General features: G+C 36.6%; 1 protein-coding gene across 7 annotated transcripts in view; it reads right to left on the reverse strand.

Moving 5' to 3' along the window:
- LOC310902173 (gamma-aminobutyric acid receptor subunit pi-like) overlaps positions 1-21,388 on the reverse strand; it is a 47,087-nt gene that overhangs the window by 3,012 nt on the left and 22,687 nt on the right. For all 7 annotated transcript variants that reach the window (XM_083843246.1, XM_083843247.1, XM_083843251.1 and 4 more), the window contains 6 exons: positions 20,964-21,031; positions 19,311-19,528; positions 18,574-18,656; positions 14,007-14,144; positions 4,214-4,366; positions 3,169-3,362 (listed from right to left, as the gene is read on the reverse strand). In XM_083843246.1, the coding sequence (XP_083699372.1) occupies positions 3,169-3,362; positions 4,214-4,366; positions 14,007-14,144; positions 18,574-18,656; positions 19,311-19,528; positions 20,964-21,031 (854 nt within the window). The remainder of the gene's footprint in view (positions 1-3,168; positions 3,363-4,213; positions 4,367-14,006; positions 14,145-18,573; positions 18,657-19,310; positions 19,529-20,963; positions 21,032-21,388) is intronic.

Genomic DNA, 21,388 nt, shown 5'->3' on the forward strand with positions numbered 1-21,388 from the left:
TGCTGGATCGCATGGCTTAAAAAGGGGAAAGTTAATCTCAAGAACAGCCACAAACACTAGTTTATATAAAAAAAACTACAATCTTATAAACTGGCACTATGAAGGGACTTTTCAGACTCATTATGGAGAAATGAATATGATGACAGATTAAGATGTTTCACATTATTAAAAAAAAGCATTACAAGAGTACAACTGTGACTCTAATTTTAAATGTCACACTACTTAGATTTCTCTGGAGTCCAACTGTCAATGAGAAAATGGCAGCTGGCACTAAGAAGGGCTCTGTTTGGACACAAAATTGATAACACAAAATATAGGAAAGGTACTGTACATCTTCTGACACTACAGGGGACATGCTGCTGTGGCTGCTGGTTATGCTCACTGAAGTACTTGTTGACATCTACCAGCCAGCAGAATCGAGGAAAGTTGTTACTGCCATTGAATGCATTGAATAGATGCTCAAGATTAAAAATATCTCAACCAGGAGTGTTGCACACCTGGAGCTTCTTGAAGTGTTCATACAGAGCACACAATGTTGGCACAGAAATGCCAAGTATGCACAACACTGCCCTTGTAACCTAATTTTCAATTTTCAATCTTTTCCCCTTTCTGCCCCAAAGGAAGAGGTTTAGGCGAAAGACAGATGAAGTCCAAGAATGATTTCTCTGCTTTATAGAAGGACACAATTCACACCTGTGTATAAAAGAAGAGAAACTCATGCAGTTCACATGAATGGCACACTTTATCTGACCTTTTAGCAGGTGGTTCCCCTGCTTTGGCCATTCGTTTTGAAGCTCTGTGGGTACTGCTTCACATAATGTGAAACCCTGTAAGAGCATGGATATGATGAGCTGTTTCACCAGTTTTTTACTACAAACTGGAGAATACAAAGGTCTCAAAAGAACTTCATATGCCAGTGCACAAGTGCTTTAAAGAACAAAGCAGAAAGCAGTGCAACTAATTCCTACACAAGGCAGAGGTTTACATTTTCAATTCACCTCCTAAACTTATTTACATAATTCTGAGTGCAAACATTATATCAGCTCGCATGAGAATAACAAACTGAGAAGTGAGATTTCTAATTACCCTATGTCCACAAGAGCACATGATAATGAGGAGAACACATTTGTGGTGACGATAATCACACTGAAATTTGTTAAGTGCCTGCTAGACAGTGACATGACATTTTAGCTAGTACTTCTGTCCTTGTGATATTTTGTTTTTCACTGTGAAATGACAAACAGAAGCCAGGTGTGCTCTATATGGCATCCTGCTCAGTAAGCAGTGCTCATCTCCTTGGCTACAGTACAAGAAAGACATGACAGGCATTTTCCTTATTCTAAGAAGTCTTGATTTGATCTAGGACCCACCAACCGTCTCTTCCCTATGCTTGTGTTTGTGTGGGCAAGCAGTGAGTTGGACTTGCTCACCCCTGATGCACAAGAAGGCAGGAAACATGCCTAAAGTAACAGATCACCCCTTTCAGTCATTAAGTCTATCACAAAACTGCACCTTAAGTCTTCCTTCCTTGTTTAGGGCTGTACCTCCACCTAATTCCATGAGTTCTCACATCTGCTCCATCTGCAAGTACTAGTGCCAGTGCCCCATATGAAAGGGAAGCTGACACACGTAGGCAAAGGCAAGGGCAGTCATAAATGCCCTTCATAGATCTGAAAATGCTTAATCATCCAAGCACCAAAGCACTTGGCTTTCTTACCTCCAATAAGCTTTCTTTTTTCTTTTTTTCCACTCTATGAGCAAATGACAACCATTTACTTCACAAGATGGATATGCTCAGAGGGAATTGTCACTGATGCTATCTTGCCAGGAAAAATGACCTTCAGGCTTCCCACTCAAATCCTTAGTCAGAACCAGTATTTGCCCATTTGTAGACATTCCCCAGTTAGAGTATGACTTTTAAAACCCACTGGGTGGCTCACCTTTGTGGCCGTTTTTCAAACCTTCTTCACACACCTAGATCTGATGGCAGCTTTGTTTGAACATAGTCCTGTGCATTTACAAAACTCATCTCACATTCACACAGCCAAAATCCCATATTAGTTGTTGAAATATCTAGGCGTAAACAAACACACTTCAGCTGATCTTCGTTGTTTTTAAGCTTTGCTACTTGAACTCGAGACAGTAACCTGTTTCTTGAACGTATTGAGGAGTTTTGTTTAGGCATTTGCAATGCTCTGTTCTAGTATTGCTTAAATTGTTAACAATCTTTCTTCTGGCCATTTAACTGTACAGCACTCAACCAAACATCTTCCTGTATTTTTTTCCTCACATTCTCATTTCTCATGCTTTACCAAAAAATTCACGTCTTTATCTTTGTCTAGAAAATTCATAAGCTGCTTTAAATTTTCTTTTTTGTCATGCGTATTAGACTCAGTTCCATAATTAAAAGCTTTAAGACACTCAGCTTCCAACTTTCTCATGACTTTGTTTTCACTGCCAAACACTGAAGATGGAGGATATAACAGAATTTCTTCATGAAACTGTCATGATTATTTTAGCAAGATGACAACCACCAGACTCAAAAATGCCTATGTTGATTTGATCCTTTTTTATTTTAAGTCTATTTCACAATATCTCACCGTTCTAGGAAGCTCATTAGAGCAGCAAAAAACATTGCTATAATAATGACCCAGAACAGAAAGTGAATCACAGTCTGAGCTTCAGTTGCAGCTGTTCAGAAAGAAGGTCTAGGTGGAAGGCTATAGGGACCTGATATACCTAAGACATGAAGCTGTCTGCTAGTAAGCTGATTCACGTATCATGCAATATACAGAAGGTTTCCTAAGTGGTAGATGATAAAACTTTGTTTGCTTTTGCTTGTACAGCAGTAAGATCAAGCCACCTTGCTCAGTCTAATTTTTGAACTGTAAGAAAGTGTATGCCATTGCTTGTGAGAAGGTGGGTGCCTGATTTTTGTGATACATCTAGCACATTGGTGTTTCAGTTTGTTTGACCTCTTCCAAAAAGTTCCAGGAGTACAAATCCTTTTCCTTTTTTCTTGAGTTATTTTGTTATCACTGTCATTATTCTAAAATACAAAATTCTTTAAATACATTTACCATTAATGCTAAATAAGATAACTTAAGTCTTTTTAGCAGATACAATTGAAGTCTACTTTGTAGGTCAACAAGGGAAGAATTAAAATACCTTTGGAAGTTCCTTTGAGCTGGGTCGATGCAGAGTGCAGAAATGAGCCACAGCATATTCTAACAACGCTCCAAAGATGAAACTGAAACAGATACCGAGGTACACATCAATTGCCTTAATAAAGCAATTAGCATTTGGGAGTGAAGTCCTGGCTCCCATCATCAGCGTTGTCATAGTTAGGACAGTGGTAACACCTGTGGAACATAAAAATATAAATTCTGATAAAACAAGGACAGCAATGAGGCCCTCCAATGCATTTGGGAAACCAGGATAGTCTTTTTCCTGAGCTTCATGAACACCTAGTACGCCACAGAATTTAAAAGGGCATGTTTTGAAAAGGAGACTTCTAAATGCACTTGTGATTCTGAAGTTAAATGCTTGAAAATACTCAAGAAAAATGTTTGGAAAGCTGAGAAAACTGGAAATTAAAATGGAAGATATTTTCATGCTTTAGAATGTATATTATTAACTCATCATCATTGCAATGCAATGCAAATGCTTCCTTTAAAACATTCAGATATTTTTCTCGGTGTAGTTGTCCACCAGCCTCACTTGATGTGAAATCTTTTCTTTGCTATTCTATAGAAGTGTTTTTCCTACCCCACCTGCAGTCTGATCAGAACTGATTTGCATTTTTCCCTTTCAGAATCTCCTTTATTTGAAATTAATTATATTTAATCTCATAATTCTCTTATTATTCCTGTGTTAATTAGTATGTATCATTCACTCTCACAAAAGCCTCATAATTCTGTCTGTACATAGCATGCGTTTGAATATTTTGAAATGATTTCCAAAATGACTGTTTTTTCCTCTCCTTCCAGTAGCTTCTCCCGTCTCCAAGTCTCCTATCGCTACCAAGGACATTTACTTTGTTAAAGGCTTCAAGAAGAATTTGCATGATGTGCTGCAGATGGCAAACTAGAAAAGTAATTCCTTAAAACTCAGAAGCGTTTGCACCTTTTGGAAACGGATGCCATGTACGCGCAATAAAACAAGCATCTTAATGCTCCAACCCTTGTTTTGTTTTGTTTTATTGGCTTCTCACCTATGCAGATTCTGGCTGGAACTGATGACTGGCTTATCCAAAATGATACCCAGGAGAGCACAACCAGGAGGATTGATGGTACGTATGTCTCTAGTATGAAATATAAGATGTTTCTCTTGAGTTCAAAGTGAAACACTAGTTTTGGGTAACGTCCTGTGAAAAGAGCAGGAAAAAATATTTTGAAGGTACAATTCACAAAAAGTTCTTTAAATTATCAACCAGTATGATTTTTGCACATTGCTATACAATAAAAGCTTAACAAATAAGCTTGAAAAAATTAAGCGTTGTGCTGAAAAATTCTAACATGAAGATTCTACATTGAACTGAAGGGAAAAAATCCATATGTGACATCTAGTCACTTCATATCCAGAGCTTCATTAAAAACATTTTGAATTAGAAATTTAGAGGGGGTTAGTGTGGAAAGAATAAATCCATCAATGCATGGAAAGGCAAGGAAATTTCAAATCACCTATGTATTTAGCTATGCTTATTAACAAAAATTACCTCTATGAGCTACTATATAAACTAGCATAATAACATTCATAGCATCATAAAGTTAGCATGAGTCTTTAACTGTCTCACTGATCTGGTTTATTTTGATTTTCATTTCATTTACTGTTGCTCCAGATGTGGATGACAGGTACTTTCCCTAGTACTACTGACCTAACTCGCATATTCCACTTGAAAATAATCAGTGGTTTTGCATCTTCAGTATGTTTTCTTTACATTAGAGCAGTGCAGTGTTTGCATTGTTCTAAGCAGTGTCACTGTTATCACAGTGCTGAGGCACTTTTAATAGAGTGACTGCCAGAAGATGAAAGTTCAGGCCCACAGAACCGAAGACAAAATCAGGTTTCATTACGGAACAGCACACTGGTAAGCGAAGTCTAAATTTGAATTCCAGCACACTAACTGAGCAAAATTTAGCTATGCTGGGGCAACAGAAGTGTAGGATCTCAAATTGCTACCTGTCCAACAGATCTAAGGCAAAAGCTTGCTTTTTACTAATTTAATGAGCTGAACAGACTTTTTATTCTGAAGTTCAAGATTAAGTATGTTTAACAGCATTCTTTTAAGAAAATTCTTGTACTACGTCGATCATATATATAATATAAAAATAAAATAAAAATAATAATAATCAGTGAGAGAAAGTAATGCTTGAATGTACTGTGGTTAGATAGCCTTGGCTTCATCTGTATTGTTCCAACAAATGTCGATCTTCAGGAGGTACGTCTGTTTGCAGAATTACAGCACAGTGAATGCACCTCAGCAACAACATCAATGTGCACAGACAGGCTATTTGTGTATCCCTCAGGTGTGCAGCGAGACACAGCATCAAAGAAAAGCACTTTCAAAAGCTTGAAGTACAAGTAATGGATGCCAAGAAATGCCTTATTGCTGCCAGACTAGAAAATGGATAGTTAAAATTCAGTTTTTAAGTGTTGTACAAACTGAATCTAGAGAACTATAAGATTTGCTAGATTTCCTAAAATCAGAAAGAATTACTAGATTATGTAGTCTGACCTTAATCACAGGCCATTAAGTTTTCCCAATTATCCCTTATTTTGAACTCATTCACTTTGTCTGGAATAAAGTTCACCTTTTACACGGCCATCTAGACTTAATCTCAGGATATCAAGACAAGCAGCATTCATCAAATAATCTGTTACATAGATTAAAATCATTCTATCTATTAAAAATGTGTGTTTAATTTCTAATCTTAACCTGACTTCAGCTTTCTGTCATGTTGTCTCTGCCTTTTCATTACTGGATTAAACAGTCCTTTGGTAGGCAATTCTTTCTCCTTCTGAAGGTATGAATACACTGTATTTAGGGTTCTCCTCTGTAAATTCAACAAGCTTCTAATGGTGGAAAAAAAGGATACAAAGATAGACTTCTCCGTCCATGAGGCAGGAGGTACAAAGACTATTTATACCATTACTGTCATTTTTGTGTGAAAAGAGGAATATTAAATTAACATACACCTATCGATATAGTAATTTTTACCAATACAGCTGTTCCCTTAAAGTTCATTTTCACCCATCAAAATTGATTTTAAGTGTTTAGTGAACCAAAGTAAACCACTCAAAAATTAGGAAGTGCAACTGTTAACTGTGCAACATTACTTCTCCTTTTGTCTGCATTCATCCTTGTGCTAAATCAAGCACTGGTGCTACAGAAAATCACTGGGTCTGTACAATAAAAGGCTATAGCATAAAGCATGTTTAGGGAGAGAGAATTAAGTTTGTACAGGCAATTGTAAATCTGTGACTTTCTACTGTCCAATAGCAAGCATTCGAAACCTACATAAAAACTGTTAAGAATGTTATTAATAAGCTTCTATTTAACTAGAAATCAAGAGATATTTCTAAATAGAAAGATTTTCTCTGCAGAGTTTGTAACCCCGACCATCCTAACTGCAGCACATTGGCAGCTAGTACGCAAAGGATGATGGCATGGCCATTGCAAGTGAGGGAAGGGTGTCAGTCCAGAGCTGGCGTGGGAATGCAAAGGATGTAATCCATCAGCAGGGAATTGAGTCCTCCACAAAAGTCTTGTCTTTCTGTGCAAACCCCAGGGAAGGATGTGGTGCCATGTACCCAGTAAATGGGGTGAAGGGATTGGACAGCACTCCTTATAGAGTTCCACAGACACTTGGAGTGACTGTGGTTCAGCCACAGAGATTTCCTCCAGGAGGGAAAACTCTGAAATAGTCAATACAGAATAGTCATACAGCACCATCTTCTCCTGGTTAACTCCCTACATCTGTCTCTCCATTCAACTTAGTGTAAAAGCCAGATGTGTATATGGGAAGTTAGTTCAAAATATCGAACTTGAAATTCACACTTTGCCATTTTGCTGTGATTTCCAAGCATGGACAAGCCTTTTGAGTGTTCCCGTGTTCTTTCGTGTTATTTTTCCTGATGCCGAAAATTTCTCAAGCAATGTGAACAACAAAGAAAAATAGAGATATAACAGCTTATAGCTGAGTGGTTTTCAGGGAACAAAGAAAAGGCATTTCTCTAACCTTAAGGCTTTCTGCTTGCCAGAATCCAAAAACACATCATGGACATGATAATAGTGGTGTCAGCATTTCTCTAAAGAGCTCAGAAGAGTTTTTATAATGGACATTTTGAAGAAACCTATATACAGAATTCATATGAACTCCTCCCATAATAAACCAAAGGAAAAAGAGGCAAGAAATAGTATGTAATGCATGTGTAGCATCCTAAACAAATGAGCAATGAGATAAAATAAAGATAAGGAACTACTACAGTCTTTTTTATCTCTGCACTCCACATGTATCAAAAGTTATGTTTAAAAAGAAACAGATTTGCTACTACAGTTATGTGCATTGCATATGATAGTAATGATGCACAACTACCTTATCTCATTGGCTTTCACTTGCACATCCAAGACTGTGATGCTATAAATCAGATCAAAAGTGAAACAGGTGCATGCAATCTTAATCCTGCCTTTACTAAAGTTAACTCCTGAAAACTGTCAAGCCTGCCCCTTCCTTGAGTGATACCGAGAACAAAATCTTTGCATTAAAGTAAGAAGATGGTTTTTTATTCAAGTTTTTAGCCCATGATGGATGTCACCTCAGTGTGTGAGTGCTCCAATTTAAATTTGATAATGTGATGGAAATAATCTCTGTGCAGATAGTTAATTCTGCAGTGAAGGCACAGATTTAGCACTTACCAAGGTATCAAATCACTGCGTTTAATAGATTGTCAAATATGAGCTGAACCTGAATGGCTGTCAATACACCTATTCTTAACCTGCCAAAAGGTGAGGTAATCCTACTCAGGTTACCCAACAGTGAAAGAAGGTTAAGCTGAGTAACTTTGGCTTTATAGAATTTACTAGAGGGCAGAAGTACAAAACTAGACAGTAGCTCTAGCTGACAGATGAAGTACAAATCCAGATAGCAGACTACAGTCTCCATATATACTCCCAATTCTCTCTACTGCTTTAAAAAAGAGCACCCTAGAAAATGGAAGGAAATGAACAAAATCAAATTTCAGGGGGTTCTAGCCGACTACTTCTAGTTTAGTGTCATAAAAATTATACCAGTTTCTTTCTCTTAGCTGAACAGGTATAGGTCTAAGTCTGAGGCAGATTTTTCTGAATGCAAGAAAACACAGCTTATTTCTCTTATAATTTGGCTTTTGGTTTTCACTTCTAAAGCAATATTCTAATTTACTGCACTGCCCACCTGACACTGTTAGATCTTGCCATAATACCGATGATTTTAACAACACTTATTACTGCACTGACTGAGAAATAGACAGTGAGAAATAAACCTAAAAACAAACACACACAAAAAAAAAAGACAGGCTTCCTTATCACTCTAGATCATCCATTTTTTAGATATGCCAAAATCATTTCAAAATCATTTTTCTAGCGTGTCTGCTCCTGGCTGATGGCAGAATGCTGCCTCCCTGCGCTTTCTGCTCCCCCCCAAAGCAGCAGACAGTCACAGCAGAGGAGCCTGAAGGATGGACTGGTGCTCTACAGACAGCATCCCCATTTTAATTTATGAGTATCTTCCCACAGTTACTTCTTATGGACTTGATGAACTCTACTCCAGTAAAAGAAAGCTCCACATCACTCTTTATGTAAGAAGAAGCACTTTGGTATCCTGCACAGGGGTGCGCAGTCAGGCACAAAGAGTACATTCTTCCCTATCATGAAATATGTATACCAACCCCTTGGGTGCCAGATAAAATGTGTGATGTACATCTCACACAAGCATCAGTATAACTCTACTAATGTATCACTTTCTTCTCTGCTTTCACCTTTTAAGGGGACAGTACAAGAGAGCACCTATGTGCTGAAATTGTAGTTTTCATTATGTAATTTTTTTTTTTACTCGTTTATAACAAAAATATATCTTAGGAAATAGTACTGTTTCCATTATTACCCAACAAACAAGTTGTGCAACTGTAATGCAACTTATCTGACTCGTAAGATGCTAAGAGTACCAATATACATGGGTAATATCACAACTCCTTTGTCCCTCCTTCAGAAAACAAATCATAGTCTTCTGCTCTTCACAGTCAGGATCTTATAAACTACTTCCTTTCCTATTTGTTCTTCAGAGGTGAACAAAAGGAAATGAAAGATCAGGATGGGCTTCTCAGCATGTGTTTCAACTTCACAAAAATGCTTTACAAAAATTGAGCTTGAAATTCAAGTTTCCTAAGAAGGAAACATACTCTTTCATGTAGTAGCTGTGTGCAAATATGCATGTCTGTTTAGCTTACCTGTAAAAAAAAAAAAATAAAATAAAATAAAATAAAATAAAATAAAACTTACGAAGACAATTATGCCGCAGGAAGTTTCCTATGTGTTTGTGTGTATTTCTGTCTGTACTACAAAGAACTTTCCAGAAGTTAATAAAAAAAAGCCTTACTAGCTTACTTAGTGTCTTCAATATTCACCCAGTTCATTGCCTTTCCACATGCTTTTCTGTTACTGTAACTTTTTTAGTGCATTTTCCAAAACCGTTTTCATTCTAAACAGTTCTAGCTTTGGTAAATACTATGAAGCATTGCAGAAATATCGCAAAAAGAACTAATGATGGAAAACTTCTGTACATCAACTCAAGTGGAAAGGCTTACTTAGAAAGAGTGATTATCTGAGCGAAGAGCTCAGGCAAGTTGAACATACATGGTAACAGATACACATGCATATGTAACTGCTTGAATCTTAGCTGAGGTCCCCAGATAAGATTATACTGAATACAGTTCTGGGATTGTTTTTAAGACCTGTATGTCAAAGACAAAATTATCAGAAACAACAACTGGAGAGCAATTACAGATTATAAAAGAACTGATAAAGTGAATGACAGAAGTTATTCAGTGTACTGCACCTTGAAAAAGAAGACCTGAAAATCCTAGAAAAGTTAGATTGCTGATTAAGAAGAAATCTCCTTGGGGAACTGCAGAGGGTCCAGGAGAACTGAGCAAGGTAATGTCTCTATATTTGGAGAGAAAGACCGTGAAAAATCCTGCAGACAGACTTCAGACAAGGAACAGCAGCCAGCTCCCCCTGCAGGCTTTTCCAAGAGGACAAATGCCTTATTATCATTGTGCATCAAGGACAGGAGGCTGACTTTATGCTACTGTCTCTTCTTTCCCTCTGTTCTGCCAGAATAATACCGTTTGGATGTGCCACCTTGCTGACTTCATGGTTTCTAAGAGTGGAGGTCTGCCTGACAAAGCTCTGCCTGGCTTCTGGGCAGGGGTTGAGGACTCCGTGTTAAGCTGAGCAAACTGAGCCTCAGTGCTCTTGCTTCTGCTGAAAATTTGGCAGTAGGACTTCCGTAGTGAGAGCAAGGAAGTTGCCAGTCAGCAAAGCAGAAAAAAGCTATCAGCAGCTAATTACCCTCAAGTATCAAATCCCTTTTCTGCTTTTTCTCTGATTAAAAATATTAATAGAGACTGATGAGCTATCAGTTGCTGTGAAAATAGAATAATTTATTGAGTGGGAACACAGGATTCTATCCTGTGTCCAGAACTTCTTGGTACCGAAAACAATGGCATACCATGGCATACACAGTGTCTTTTAAGAGATACCAAACAGAAAGCAGTGTTAGTGCACAGGAGAGAAAAATCAGAGTTCAAAGTTATCTCAAAAAGTACCAGAAACAGCGTGAGTAAAAGAAGATGCAATTCAACAAGAGGCAAATACTACTCAGACAGGAATTACTAGCTCAAAATTGCAAGCTGAACAAGGTCAACAATGCACGGGAATTTTCTGCAAGAAAAGCAAATATCAACCTGGAATGGATAAAGAGGAAATGCATGAAGTAATCCCCTCCATTTACAGAGGACATCAGATAGGAACAGGGTACCCAGGGTACCAGCTTGTGTGCAGATAGAGCACAGCAACAAAGATATGAGAAAGTCTACGGAAGAACAATAGCAAAGACAGGAGATCTAGAAAAATGTTTTTATGAATTAAAGAGAGGGAAGGTGTTAGTCTGAGAGAAGATGTACCTGTTTTGAAATGGTGAAAGAGCTGCTGAAAAATAGCAGGAAATTTGTCTTCCTTATCCACAGTAGACAATGCAGAGCACAATGGGTTTGAAATGCAGCAAGGGAAATTAGATACAAGGAAAATATGCTTTTAATAATCACCAGAAAAAATCATCTAGGGAGGCTGAAGAGTAGACACTTTGGAGGTTTGTCTAATTTACTCCTGAAAACATCTGTTAGGAAGTTGGCTGTTGGTATAGATGATCTTATCTTGGGACATTAGAATAGATTAAGTGAACCTTATTTCTACCATTATTTACACAAAAAGCTAGACTGTAATAGTCTTTAATTCTTTCATGTTTTTCCAGTAATAAAGGCAATCTTTTTACATCACCATTTATTACTCTGAGAACGCAGGTGGTGTTGGCTAGACAGCTAAAATAAAAACCCAGCAGCCACTGATGCACATACTTGGTTTTCGGGTCCAAGAGAGTGTGTATCAGTGTCTGCAGAATAAGGATTATAGTTAAAGACCTGCAGAAAGAGGTAAATTCATTGCTAGAACCAATGTCCAAAATGAAATTATTCTGTGTCAAGAAAAAAATCAACTCAAAACTCTAGCCAGCAACATAGTTAACGTTATACAAAGTAACTTACTATTATGTGATTATAATAATGTCATGACTATTATGCGATACATGGTGTTCTTTAAACAAGATTAAGCCATGATGTTCTTTTCTTAAATTTACTGAAGTTGCTTATGCGGGAATTTTGCTGACCACGTTCTAATCTTGGCTCTGTCTGTGGTTGCATGTGAACTTGGTCTTTGTATCGCTGTACAATATTTCACTTGCACAACAGCTGTACTGTCTGTTCAAGTTCAAATCCCGATTGCTTTTTTTGCTGTGTTAGGAAATACTAGAGAAAAGCAGTGTTGTAGTATCTTTAGCTTTAGCCTTGTGAATCATAACTGTTATTTATAAAACACTTTCAGATATCTACTAATCATGTTAAGGAAATCCAAAGTATATAATTTTTCCCTTCCAAACTGATTACATAGTTCCATAATTTGTTTGCTTTTTTGCATTTATTATGGGCTACAGTAGGCACTGCTTTCCTAAAAAATCTGTAGAAAATAGCACCTAAACCATAGACTTGGTAGAAAATTAAGAGGATTATGAGATTTCATGTAAAAATACTGCATAGCACTTCATAATGTGGCTTCCTTATGCAGTAGAACTGAAACAAGCAGATGTGGGAAATCTTAATCAAATTAAGTTGCATATGCTAAGACATACTAAAACAAAAAGTGCCTTTATATATATGATTATTGCCAACCTAAGGAGAAGACAGCATCATTAACTGAAAAAAAGAGCACAATTTATCTGACCATGCCACTTCAGTTGTAATTGGAAATTATTCCATCTGGTAAAAATAGAACTTTTTTTTGGCTTTCTGGCACTGTCTGGACTCTGTGACAGAAGGTGGTAAGAATTAGGCAGTTTTTCTCTCTCTTTCCTGTATGGTGAACAGGTTCTAATACCCTTCTGGGCAGAACAGCAGTAAAGACTTATTCTCCTTTGATTGAACCTGATGTTGCTTAGCCTGAAGCTACAAAGAGGAGGAAGGCAAGCAGATGTCAGTTATATAAGTAGCAAGGTACTTTGTGATCCCTGAGCCTGCTCTTATGTATTTCTTTTCTACTTTTATATCCATTTAGAGAACTTTGACTTTCAGCCCGAATTAATGCCTGAAATCAGACCATGAAGTTTCTCTGGGTCGTATTGTTAAAGTAGAAATACCCAGCAATGCAATACCAGAATGATATGTCAGTGATTCAGACTTAGAAGCATACAATCTGGTGAAACTACAGCTTTGAAGGACGTGTGTGTCCTCATTTAAAGATTCCCCTTGCACATTCTCCTTGGTTTGTTCGCTTGGGCAGAAGAGAAACTGAATATGCAGTGAAGAACAGCAATGAAGGACTTAGGAGCAATTCAAGGAGCAGAAAGCACGTTTGGCACGTCTTGAACTCTCCGAAAGCCCTGTCAAAATTTCAGAGGGAAAAAATAAATAAAATAATAATAATAATAAACAGGAGCAGACTCTTTAATGAGGTCAAGTCCTGCAGCGAGGGGAAACTTTCTACAGCTGTTTTCTAAGATCAGCAGAACAGCAGGTCTGTGGAAATGCTTCAGACCTTTTCCTGGGCAGAGGAACCACACGACAGGCAACCTGCACTCTGCTGCCCACCAGGCTGGACAGAGGCTGCCACAGATAAAGAGCAATCCCTACAAGCACTAGCAACGAAGCACAACTTCTTGGTGTTCTAAGAGTACCCAGCATATTCACAGAAATTTCCATGGCCGAAGAAAGGCTTTTGTTTTGCCACATAAAACCAGAGTCAAAATCCCAGAAAGGCTGGGAACTGTCCTGAACTGAGCACCCAGCGTCCATGGTCTCACTCAAATTTATATGCTCAACTTACAGGTTCTTCTTCTTTCAAAAGAGTTCTTCCTGACATTACACAGATAAGTAATGCATTGTTCACTGTTCTTTGGACAATATGTAGCCTCCAAAATAACGCTGTCCAAGAAAATACTTACAAACTTCCAACCTTAAATTAGCTGGGTCTCTGCTGGTAATATCTGAGAGATTCATGTAAGGCTTCAAGAACACGATCCAATAGAAAATGAAAATGTATCACCCAAAGAGAAAGCATAGTGCTTAGCTTCTGAATACTGTTCGGTTTCCAGAGCCATATTCCAAAGTGTACCTAGAAAGGGTTATAAGGGTGTTTTTACCTGTCTCATATACCGCTTCAGATACCGAGGTAAAGTGGTCTTCTACTGTATATTGTGCCAGCCGGAGTGTGTCCAAACCTCGAACTGAATCATTTCCTCTCGTCCAGTAAAACATGACATCATTGATGTTGTAACCCCCTGTAGTGATACACAAGCCAACAAAAGTGTTTATTTTACACAATAGTTAATTTGTGCAGAGTACAGTTATGGTTCAGCTGTTTCTTATTTGTCTGCCTGAAAGTACAATGAGACATAAACAATGACTTTTCTGGCAGAACATAATGCTTGTTCACAAGAAAATTCCCAAAGACTGAATATGCAAAGGCTTATCATTTAAAAGCTTGGAGGTGGTCTTTTTTATATCTTTTTTTTCTCTCACATAGATGACAAACTAACAAAAGAGATTAATACCATATGGTATTTTAAAGGCAAAAGCTATTAAGCTTTAAAGAAATACATTTTTAGGAACTAGAGCACTGACAGCATTTGGACTAAATGTTGAACATGCCCTTTGTTACATGCCAGGATGCTCTTTCTTGGTCGGTCAGATGACGGACAGTGTATTTGGTCTTCCCATCAGTAGAAATGAAGGGCTGAGGACTCGTGTGCCAGAGCTGCACTCTGAGTGAGGCCTGGGACATCACTGGGATAGCATTTTGGCTTGGGAGCTTGGACCCTTCCCAAAGGCATCAGCCTAGAAGCTGGTGTTTCTGCAGGCTCAACAGCATGGTACGCTTCAGGGGCTGCGGGAGATGTGCTCTTAACCTTCAAGTGCTAATTAGGAGCTGAGATAGGACACGAATCATCTATCAGAAGGCAACTGTATTTCGCACACACTTGTCAATATGCGTCACAATCATAGCTAAAATACCTCCGTAACTTTTTCCCATTATATTAAAAGGCAGGCAATTTTCAGACTAGTGTATATGATTAATTCAAGATTATGTTAATGTAATTTACATATTAACAGGGAACATTTGAACATCTTTTCCTTTAGCTTGCTTAGATCAATCATTCTTGTATATGACAGACTTTTATTGTCCAAGTTAATAGCTAAGCTTAGGGAACAGAACTACGAGTAGATGATTATTTTTAGACTCCAGTCAATTGTAAGTAAATTAGACTGAGAGACAATAATGCAATACATTGCACTAGGGTATATGCTGTAAGAAGAACAGAATTCTAGAATCACATAAACAGAGATGCATTAAAATAAAAAAGGAGTATTTTAATACTTTTAATTTAATGGCTTTGGGTCTTGCAATATCAAAAAAACTGATTTCTTATAGCCATTTAATGTAGGAAAAAAAGGAGTTCAGAAACTTCATTTCAAGGAAACAATGTGCTGTCTACCAATTAAAATGACAATTTCACCTGGAAATTCTTTCCCTGACCATCCTTTAAATCTTTTTTTCCTCTATCACTGGAAGTTTTATGAAAATTTATCATGGCCAGGGATCTCTGCTCTCCTTTTCACACTTAAAGCAATTAAAGCCAAAACACTGTTGTGTTAAAAGACTAAGCCAAAAGCATAGGTGTCCAAGCTAAGATTCTGATTCTCTAAGACTACACTCTGGGAAATATCTCAGACTTGGGAGATGAAAAATAAAATTATGTTCTTATAAACAAATGGTTGCATGGTCCTTGGTCAAAACAAAAAGGTTAGTAAAAGCAGCTTTTATGCATGATATACAAATTAATTTTATTCTCCTCCTAAATGAACTGCACATAAAGTCTAGGACTACATAGTACCACAGTATTTTTTTATTTTTATTAGATATTGATTGTTTCAAGTAGTGTGAAATGGTAGGAAATTTCAATGCCCAGCTAGGTGATAACAAGTATATCTCCAAATGGAGGTTCTTTTGCTTTGGAAAACACAATAAAATGGTTATGTTAAAGTATTTTCGTTAGCTGAATAATTACCAGGTTTTGATCATCCTACATTTGAAAATACCTTCAAAATACTAATTCCAAAACTCTGTGAAAAAATTCCTTGGGGGCAGTCTTCCAGATAGTCAGTAAAGTTAAATAGCACATTGCTCCCTCTGCGTAATGTTATTCAGGGGATTAATACTTCACTAATTATAAAATGTTTAAAAAAATTATATGAATGAGATTCTTAAGCTATGTTATTTGACTTTTAAAAATAATCTCTCTTCTTTTTACATGATACTGAGTTTTCATTCTCACTAATTCCTCAAGCCCAAAATGTCTCATTACTGTGCTTCGTCGATATGATGCAAGCAGCTAATATCAACGTTGATACAATGTAAGCAGCTAATATCAACAGGGTTAACTGCAGGAATAGTAAATTTGGGATTAAACATTCATAATGCCTAATACAAATTAGTTTCTTTATCATTCTGTTGCTAATTTTAATTTCCCTTGATTGTCAAGCACAAGTTAAGTGCCTTCACATGGCTCTTCACTGAGTAATGCTAAGGGATGAGTTCAAAAAGAAAATTTCAGAGATGGGCCCAAAAATGAAGATGTATCTGGACTGGTCTGCGTGTGAATACAAGGGAGGAAAATGCCCTCAGCACAGTGTAAATGACTGGCAGCGTTTCCTCCCACGTCAGAGAGGACAATGCCCCCACCGCACTAACTGGTGCCCTACTATCCCCTAAAGTGATGCAGTAACAGTGAAATAAACAATAGAAATCTGGGGCTCAGGTGTTTTGGTGTAGAATGTAGAATTCAGATAGCATTATTAACTATTAGTAATGGAAGAGCATGTTGTAAAGGCCACGAGGGATGTTTTATTGCGTAAAGCCAGTACTTGATAATGTCACGTCATGCTTGTTTCTACGTTAGTAAACATTTAATAAAACACCTAGCACTTTATTTCAGCTCAAGTATTTGCTGCATCTTTTACATTTTATTTATGAGTATTTTTATGGATGTGTATTTGTGCGGATGTGTGTGCATGCTCGCATTCACAATTCTTAATTCCACATAATGGTATTTGCAAGCAGTACTCTAGGATGATGTCCTTATTTGCCTATAAATTAACATTGCTTATCTCATGAGGGAGCAAACACCATTTCCAGCATACCCATAAGAAAGCATGAAGTGCACTGAAGATAAAGGGCCATGGTTAAAGGCATACTCTTTCCTTGTGTAATCATCATTTCTAGCTGTTTTCCTCAACACTAAACCCAAATGACATGGGAGCATTTGTGATGACATTACCACTTCTTCCCCTTGGACAGCAAACGCTTGTGTACTGTTGAAAAAGCAGATGGAATCATTCTGAGCAAAGCTTATTTTTAATTACATAGGGAATTCTTTTTTTTTTTTTAATCCTGTCTCCTTTAAATCCCCACATTCCTGTGGGACATATATTTCATTCTGAAACTAGAGTAAACATTAAATGACTCATTAAGCAATGTGTTCAATGTAAATCCAGGTATTTTGACTTACCAATATGCTCTTCCAAAGGAAAATAAATTAGAGATGAATCCAAATTCTTATTGAAATTACCATTAAACAGATCTTATCCTTAAAAAACAGCTGTTTCTAGAGGAACTGCTGTGTGAGGAAGATTTGGGGGTTGATTCCCTTTGTTTTACAGTCTAAAATGAAACTTTGCAACCATCTTCTGTTAGTTACCAACAAGAAATGAGGAACACACACACACCCTTCTGAAATGCTAAAGAATAAAACTCAACAAGTACTGGAAAACTTTCCAAAAGAACATTTTGAATATATATTGACAAATATTTGAAAATATTTTTTCATCTTGTAGGACATCTCTTAGGTGTCCTTCCACATTATTCCTACATTATATTATAAAATATTTTGCTAGGATCTTATTCACATGAGTAACAGAAAAGCATTAATTTTAAACATGCACATTTGGGCATTTGCAAAGTGACCATGTTTACAATGTATTAGGGAACGTATTTTAATGAAAAATATGAGGACATATTGATAAAATCAGAACCTATAAATAATATTTAGTCTCAGTCCTTCAACTTATGACATTTTTCCCACAGCACTGGCACAGAGAGAATTAAGCCATAGAATGATCTGTTTATACCCATCTCAGAACAGAACTGTCTACGCAATTACCTTTTTTTAATATGAAGACAGTAAATTAATTAAATATGAACTCTATGCCTTACAAATAATTATTCTAATTTCTTTCTTTCCTACAGGAATCATGCCTTAGGGAAAAAAAATCACAATATCCTGAAAGAGAGAAAAGAGGCAAATCTGTCAAAAAACATTTTCTTGCCTTTACTGGAAAATCCTGCTCAAAGAACTCCCCCTGCAGACCGACAGAATAACTACAGGACGTCCTGCAAAACAGCTGATTATCTTCCATAGTTTCATTTAACTTTAGCTTTTCAATACTGCCATGCTATTTTCGGTGAAGCCTTATGAATTTATCTTTGTGTACAAATACTATTTTAATTCAACAGAGAGTGGTAGCGTGCTGTCACATGGCTTTTTTTCTGAATATTCCAGCCTCTTTGACAGATCTAGTAGCCAGTAGCCTGTCGAAAAAAATCAGACATTTTTGTAATCGTATAAAAATAGAAAGAATAACTTCTCTTACAGCTTTCCAGTTGCAAGGTACATGTCTGTTTATCCATTGGGTATTTGGTTAGATCCATGCTGCACGCAACAGTTGTGGTGATCCTTGAAAAACATAGTAATGCTGATTATTAATGGGATAAAATTGTTCATCAGTAAAAAAAAAAAAAGGACCTATGTAACTTTCTGGAACTAATATTTGTAGGCAAGTATCTATCGCAGAGAAAATAAATCTAAATTTTACTGGTATCTAATGTGAACAAGTAACAGCACTCAAAACAGGAAAGCACTGCAAAACAACTGAGTTTAGCAGCAGCCTACAAAGGGCACTTTTTCTCTTTTCTCACATGTAGCATACATTTTCCCTTTGTTATAGTTTTGCAGTTTATTTTACAGCACTCTTACATTTAGCAAAACCTATTGTAAAGAATAATCTGCAATAAAAAACGCAAATCAGTCACTGTATCTTTCTTTCCTCTGTGATGATTTCAATACGAAACTAGAATGCCAAGATGCAATTCCTATATTTTGTCTACGTGAAAGCAAAATATCTATTTAGCGAAGAAATTGAGACCTAGTAGTAAATTTAAGAATTTAATCATATTAGTCAGTCATATTATGTATTTGTAAAACTACAAGACCATGAATATTCTACTTCTGAAATAGACCAGTTTCTTAAGCATAAAATCATGCTAACCTGAGAAGTTTAAAATGTACATAGAAGCCAAGTACAAAGGCTGGTATGTGGAATATACATACCGTATAGCATACAAGACTGTTCCATTAGGGTATATTCTTATAAGACGATTCTCAACAGTGATATCATGAAGAAAAGACTTTTTTGAATCAACTATGAAGGTATCTGGTACCCACAGCATTTCCACAAGCCGACCGTCTAAACTTAAACTCTTGTTACCATCGAAACAAAGCCTCTCATCAGTCCATCTCTGCCTTAGAAATATGGTAGCTGTGTAATCCTGAAATACAAAACATATATATATATTATTCAGAACTAGCCACCATTATTCTGTTTTACAAAAGTACATGGAACTAACTACTGAGCACAGATAGCCTGTGACTCTCTACGTCCCAATCCTAAGTGCTGGCACTCAGATAGCAGTTGTACTGGCTCTCATTCTGCCAAATTTTCCAGCACTAGATGTGATGTTGATGTCATTAAGAAATATTATCCTGAATAGATTTTGTTCTTACGGTCACTGAAATTTTACAGTAAATGCTGAGGGCTTCAGCCTGGAGCTACAAATCAGCTGAAGTCATCAGAGTTTTGTCAGCACATAATCTGGCTCTGTAAATCTTCAAATCTTAGAATGACTTATATAAGTGGTTGCAAACAGCATTTTGTTCACATAAACCACTAAATAATATATTTTTAAGAAAACTTTAGGAAAAGTTGCATAAATTCAGATGCATAATGGCAAAAGAAGTGAGTGTAATAGGAAGTTACAGAAATATAACAAATATATCATCATCTTCTACCTCAATTTATCCTTTCAACATGACCAGGGAAACAGCAGTGCCAAATTTATTGAGACCTTGAAGATAGCTCTCAGCCCAATTTACCTTCAATTCACGTATGCCTTGTCTTACGTTAAAATCACACAATTTCTTAGCACCTTTTTAAGCAACTTTTGATTTTATGGTATGTTTTTATCAGTACGATAAGTTCATCTTAAGTTCTGACCTTATTTTTTCTTTCCTAAATACCTGTGAATATTTGCTGAGTACAAAAGGGATTTTAAGATTCAATTTCTCTGGAAGCCTGAGTGAGGTATATTTCTATACACACACAGAGACAGACAGATGCATACACACACTTTCTAGTACTGAATATATGCCTAATGATTTTTGCCTTTTGGTTCTACTTAGGCATGTTGAATCTTTAATTAGAAAAGTATACTCCATTTCATAGTTTGTTCAAAAATAACTGATACAAAATGTAATGAAACAGCTGGAATAAATTAATATGTGACAGTAACAGTAAAAGAAAAATAAAATTATTTCAGCTGTCTAAATACAAGGGAAAGGAGTAGCTTCAAAGTCACGTGAATATATCTTTGATTTTCTGAAATGCATAGGGATTTATACATTTCATCTGGAAAATAAATACTGCTTTACATACCTTTCATTAAGATTAATGCTCAGTAGCAAACTTCTGTTTGTATCTACAAGAGGTATGATGTGTCTGCTTTTCTATACAAGTATTAGTCTAGAAATCTAGTCATTAGAAACTCAGTACTTACTATAGTGCTATAATTACTTTCTGTAGTGAAAGTTAATCCTTCTGCTAACTCACAGACTGCACAAAGAAAAAAGAACTCAAATTCATACTGCCAGTAGCTGTAAACACATTATCTTACCAACAAGCAAAAAAAATTGCAAAATCTACAATACCATATTTATTTCTGATATTGTATCAATGCTTGCAATATCCAGACTCATTCCAACTGACACAGGCCCATCTGAAATAATAAACAAAAAAAAGTGAGCCAGCATCTAGCAGACAGTGACTTAATACACAGCGTTCACAAGAATCCTCCATGACCTTTTCCATCTTTTTCTAAATGATTAGTAGCTTTTCTAAAAGTATCACTAAAATTCTGATTATGAAAGAATTTTAATGATTTCATAACCAAAGTTTAATACTACTAGAATAACATTACCTTGGTTTTAATAATCATGTTTTAATTCCTAATGTGGTTTTATATGATTTTTCTTTACCCCCTTAAAAGAGTGCTGCGGAAAACGTTGCAGAACAAGGTGAGGAAGGCACAATCCCTGTTGTACATCACACCCTTCTGCTCTGAGGTGCAGAGCGG

The sequence above is a fragment of the Anser anser genome (genome assembly GCF_964211835.1).
Source record: "Anser anser genome assembly, chromosome: 7".
Taxonomy (NCBI): domain Eukaryota; kingdom Metazoa; phylum Chordata; class Aves; order Anseriformes; family Anatidae; genus Anser; species Anser anser.